Raw genomic sequence first — 5,851 nt, forward strand, 5'->3', positions numbered from 1 at the left:
TTTGATTTATTTCATTTAAAAATTGCCTCCTTTCCATCCATTTCTGCAAAGATGTGAAGGAAAGGGAACATATATACTTGTGTTTTAACATCAGTGATTCACAGCCTATATAAAATGTTATGTGAAAAATTCAAAATTTAATTTTATTCTTGAAATATACATGTAAAGAACAGAATCTTCAACTACTAATTGAAGAATTATAATCATTGTAATTTTGCTTCTGTTACATTTACACAACTAGGATATAATAAATTTACTTAATTTATATAATTAGTTATATAAGTTAGTGTTGAAAGACTATTAACATGTTATAACTTAGGTGTCTTGCTAGTCTCCAATATTTTTACCACTAATGATCACTGTTTTCCATCATTCCAATGTAAAAGTCAAGTTTGCAAATTACTCCTCTGACTGCAGGAAATTAGATCCTTCCTTTGGGGTGTTCCATATCTTTTAAGAATTCTTTTGAATAAAAAAAAATAAAGACTAGGAAAGTCAACAAAGCAAATGTTTGACCTTTTTCTATGGAGTTTTGGGCAACTAGGTCTCATCTGTGACATGGTAGAATTCTTAAGATTAGAATTTGGGGACTATTTAATCACTATGATTTTCTCTTTTTATGTTTCCTGAAGATAGAATATTTTCACTTGAATTTTGAATAAAACTAATCATACCACACAGATGGAGAGTAACAGGAATGTCACTGAATTCATCTTGATGGGTCTTACACAGAACCCCCAAATGCAGAAAGTAGTGTTCACGATATTTTTGGTTCTGTACATGGTAACAATTTCAGGCAACCTGCTCATTGTGGTCACCATCATCAACAGCCAGGCTCTGAGCTCCCCAATGTACTTCTTCCTGAGCCACCTTTCCTTGATAGATACAATTTACACTTCTTCTTCAGCTCCAAAGCTGATTGTGGACTCCCTTCAAGAGAACAAAGTCATCTCCTTTAATGGATGCATGGCTCAAGTCTATGCAGAACACATATTTGGTGCTACTGAGATCATCCTCTTGACAGTGATGGCCTATGACCGCTATGTGGCCATCTGCAAACCTCTGCACTATATGACCATCATGAGCTACAAGCTCTGCATCCTTCTGGTTGGAGTAGCCTGGACTGGAGGATTTCTCCATGCGACTATTCAGATCCTCTTTACAGTCTGGCTGCCCTTCTGTGGCCCCAACATCATAGACCATTTTATGTGTGACTTGTACCCATTGTTGGAACTTGTCTGTATGGACACACACACCCTTGGTCTCTTTGTTGCTGCCAATAGTGGCTTCATCTGTCTGTTTAACTTCCTCCTCTTGATGGGATCCTATGTGATCATCCTGCACTCTCTAAAGAACTACAGCTTGGAGGGCAGGTGCAAAGCCCTCTCCACTTGTGTATCTCACATCACAGTAGTCATTTTATTCTTTATCCCTTGCATATTTGTATACCTACGCCCAGTGATCACTCTGCCAATTGATAAAGCTGTTGCTGTCTTTTATACAATGGTGGCCCCTATGCTCAATCCTTTAATCTACACTCTCAGGAATGCCGAGGTAAAAAATGCAATAAAGAAACTCTGGAGAAGAAAAGTGACTTCAGACAACAATTAAACATGTCATTGAACTTTACACACAGAGGACACACATGAAATCCCAGCCACTGTCTTTTTTCTCTAGAGATGAGAATGTCAACTATAATGCTATAATAGCTATTTCTGCAGACAATCATACTTATGTTCTCCTGTCTCATATGTCTATCATCACAGCAAATTGCTTCTGAATCAGCAAATATTTGTAAAATGATGGAAAGTCTAAAGCCCCTCTGGAATCTAAACAGCATAAATCTAGAAATTTGTTTTGAAAGTGATAATTTTATATAATATTTCATGCTGATCATTGTTGATTAATTAAGGTAACATTTTAAAGTGATCTTTTACTTTAGATCCTGGGACCCACATTAATTCTTTGTTTTTGAAATTGTATTGTCTATTAAATATTGGTTGTAAAGCAAAAGATATACTGTTCATTTTATACATAAAAGCTTTCCATTGACTTTATATTTTATAAGTTGAAATTCAATCAGAAGACAGACCTCAAAGTATCCCTGACTTGAACAGATGAAGTTTATCCATAGTAATTAATTTTATTAGGGTATTAATGATAGAAGAGTAAAAACATCTTATATGACAAATTTCTAGAAATGCATATATATTTAAAAGTAGGTTCCTCCAAGAATACTGGGATTCCAATAACTTAGAAAGGCTTCATTGTTGTCCACTGACTAATGGAGCTCATTGTGTCTTCTAAGGTTTGGATAGAAGCTGGTACAAAAGAAACACTTTTAATAAGTTAATAAGGTTTAAATATTTCACTCAGATGCTGATGGTATTGATGGATGATAAAAATGTACCAACCAAAGTCCATGTAGGATGTGGACCTAGATCTTCTGCTCAGATGTAGTAGATAGGCAGCACAGTCTCCTTGTGGGTCTCACAATATGGGAAGTAGAGACCAATTCTGACATGAACTCGGGCTTCCTAATGTTGTTTACTTGCCCCCTGGCAGGGTGGCCTTGCCAGGCCACTAAGGAAGAGGTTACAGGTAATAGAGAGAACACTGGATAAGCTGAGGTCAGACATTAGGGGAAGAGGTCTCCCCTTTCTAAGAACTAGGGGAGGGAGGGAATGGGTATATGGGAGGGGATGGGATCAGGAGGTGATGAGTGAGGGGCTGCAATCGGAATGTAAAGAATTCAAACTGCAGAACATCAGGTAACCTATATTGCTAATCCCACTACATGGGAATAGCTCTGAGACTGGCTGAGATACAAATGTCTATGCATAGACAAGTCTTCATGTTGGCAACAGATTCTCTGTGACTTATTAGAGGTATTCTTAGCATGGCCTGAAGGAAGATTTGCAGATGTCTTACTTCTGCTCAGACAATGAGCAGAGAACCAGCCTTAGTTGCTCTGTGCATCCTGCACATCTCATTCAAGTATAATGTTAGAACTGTATAATGCTTGTGAGAAATTATGTTTTCACAACAAAATAACCAGACACTGATGCTGGCTCAGACCTGACAGGATTCATTCCTCTTAGCATGGTAGATGTTGACATCCTACATCTTCTATGTTTCAGCCCCAGACACCTCAGTTGCTGTTACCCATAAGAACAGGACAGCTTCCAGGACAGCGTTGTAGAAAGCTTCTGATCCCAATTGGTCCAGCACTTCAGACTGTCTCACACAGGACTCCTAGTAAGCCTGGAATTTCTCAACATTTAGAAAATGGACCACAAATGCTATCCTTGGCTCGCTAACAATTTTCCCCAATTTTGGGGAGCATTCAAAGAAATTATTCACCCTAAATCAGCCTGAAGAAATCTTAAGAGAACAACATCCCATTTCCTCTAAGGGGGATTGGGTAGGTTTCTGTTTGCTCTCTTGGTCTACAGATGCTTATTTTCATCTGGAGTTGGTTATAAACTGTTATGGGTCTTTTACAGAGAGAAAACTAGGTTGGACTCACAGGGGTCTCTCTTTTATCTTTCTTTTGTAAGTAAGGAGATAGAAACTGAAAAGAAAGAAAGGGGGATATAGAAATATAGAAGGGAGGATAGAACAAAAAGTAGATTATTGAATCTACTCAAGTCAAGGCCTTAATTGTTACTCACAAATAAGGTTATTTTTAATTCATTGGTATAGAATTTTGTGTATTGATGCAAATCATGGTCATTTCAAATATTAGTCTAATTTTATCACAAGAATATATATCCTAGGTCTAACAGATAGATATGATTCTATAGATATATAAGGTAAAATAGTTAAATAATGTCTTCAAAAGCCTCAGAAACCTATAGTATATGGCATTTAAAGATGTTTTTAGTATTCTAAAGATTCTTTGACAACAAGATACATGAACTCCTGGCAATACCCAGCCTACATCAAATAAGATGATGAGCACCGAAGAACCTCTTTATGGAGTTGGCTTCAAATGTGGCAAACCAGTCACTGGGCAAAATGTCCTCATTTATGTCACAGAGAGAATTCTGCCTAAAAATGGGCCAGCTTAGATGCAGGCAAGTCTATGGCTGAACTCTGCCAGAACAGGGTCCTGATGAGTTCTTGCCTTGCAAATATGTCTGTCAGATATATAGGGCCAGAAGGCCAAAGATGATGCTCCAACATTTAGAGAGTGTTGGATGACTGTTGAGACAAACTTTCTGTCATTTTTTTCATTTTGGAAGCTGCTAACCTGAACTTCTGGTTCATTCAGGTATTTAGGTTTTATTCCTTCTCAAGTCTCTGGTGGGGTTGAAGACCAGATAGTTTAGTCTTACAATTAAACTTAGCTGGTTAGGGGTTAAGATGTTTTTATGTCAATATAGATTTTTTTTAAAGTTAATAGAGATGAGATATGATACATACTGGTTTTTATTCAGAAATTTAGACCCAACAAGATAGGAAAGAGGTTTACTTTAAGTTTGCCAAATACAAATAGCCAAATCACTATGAATGTAACATTTATATAGTTCCTCATTGTCCTGTGGCTCTCCCTGTTGTATGTAGTTTATTTTATTCATGTGTAATAATATACACATAAATGTTAAAAAAAGAAACATAATAAAAAAAGAAAAAAAGAACCGGGGAATTAAAAGAGAGAGAGGGAAAAAGCTCGGGCAGAAACTGCGAGCCTCACGTCCCCCTGCCTGGCTGTGGCCTGATGCCCAACCAAGACGACCCGGCAGCACTCCCCCCCCCCCGCCCCCGCCCCCCCAGTCGCCAGCGCGCCCGGCTCCATCCCCGCCTCACTCCACATGGGACTGTGTCGCTGGCTGCCGAGCGCCTGCTACTGCTGCCTGTGCCGGTGCATGGAGGAGTCTGTACAGCCAGAGAAGGAGCCGCGCTGGTCAGTGGTAATAATCCATATTCCTCATTTGGAGCGACCCTGGAGAGGGACGATGAAAAGAACTTATAGAGCATGCCTCATGATGTGTCACACACAGAGGCCGATGATGACAGGATCTTGTACAATCTGATAGTCATTCATAACCAGCAGACCAAAGACTCAGAGGAGTGGCAAAGACTCAACTATGATATCTACACCCTGAGGCAGATGCTCCGGGAAGTGAGAAACAGGTGGAGGCGAATCTTAGAAGATTTGGGTTTTCAAAGGGAGGCAGACTCCTTGCTGTCAGTGGCCAAGCTCAGCACCCATGAGTGATTCTAAAAACACGAGAAAGGACAGAGAGATGCTGCTGAAACTGGCGCAAGAGACCTTCTATCTTCCCCGCCAGCTGAGAGCTCTCCGAGAGGTATCTCTTGGTTGTGGATCGTCTCATTGCTCTGGATGCCACTGAGGAGTTCTTTAAGATTTCTAGCCGAACCTACCCCAAGAAGCCTGGGGTCCCGTGCCTGGCAGACGGCCAGAAGAAACCGCATTACCTTCCATTTCCAAGCCCCTAGAGGAAGGACCAGAAGGACAGAATTCTTTCACCACGACACAGTTGTTTACCAAAGTCAGACATCTGCCTGCAGTTGCAAGTGAGCCATTCGTATGGTCTTCCTCGGGACCTTTGCCTACGAGTGCCTGGCATTACATTAAAACACCCGATGACTGGGGACCCAGAGAGGAGGTTAAAAGAATTGGTCGGTGGGAATGCAAACTAGTACAACCACTTTGGAAATCTATCTGGTGCTATCTCAGAAAAATGGGAATAGGGCTTCCTCAAGACCCAGTTATTCCACTCCTTGGAATATACCCAGAAGATGTTCCAGCACACAACAAGAAAATTTGTCGACTATGTTCATAGCAGCCTTATTCATAATAGCCAGAACATGGAAACAGCCT

The 5,851-nt window shown here is 40.0% G+C and overlaps 1 protein-coding gene and 1 pseudogene across 2 annotated transcripts; both read left to right on the plus strand.

Annotated features, from left to right (window-relative positions):
- Window positions 1–681: 681 nt before the first annotated feature.
- LOC311608646 (olfactory receptor 4C12) lies at window positions 682–1,611 on the plus strand (the record flags this gene model as incomplete). The annotated part of the gene is made up of 1 exon (XM_084801219.1): window positions 682–1,611. The coding sequence occupies one exon, from the start codon at window positions 682–684 to the stop codon at window positions 1,609–1,611; it is 930 nt and encodes a 309-aa protein (XP_084657345.1).
- Window positions 1,612–4,817: 3,206 nt separating this feature from the next.
- Window positions 4,818–5,650, plus strand: LOC311608656 (melanoregulin-like; annotated as a pseudogene). Its single transcript has one exon. The product of its transcript is annotated as a melanoregulin-like (transcript).
- The last annotated feature ends 201 nt before the right edge of the window (window positions 5,651–5,851 follow it).

This window comes from Acomys minous (assembly GCF_964271855.1).
Source record: "Acomys minous genome assembly, chromosome: 11".
Taxonomy (NCBI): Eukaryota; Metazoa; Chordata; class Mammalia; order Rodentia; family Muridae; genus Acomys; species Acomys minous.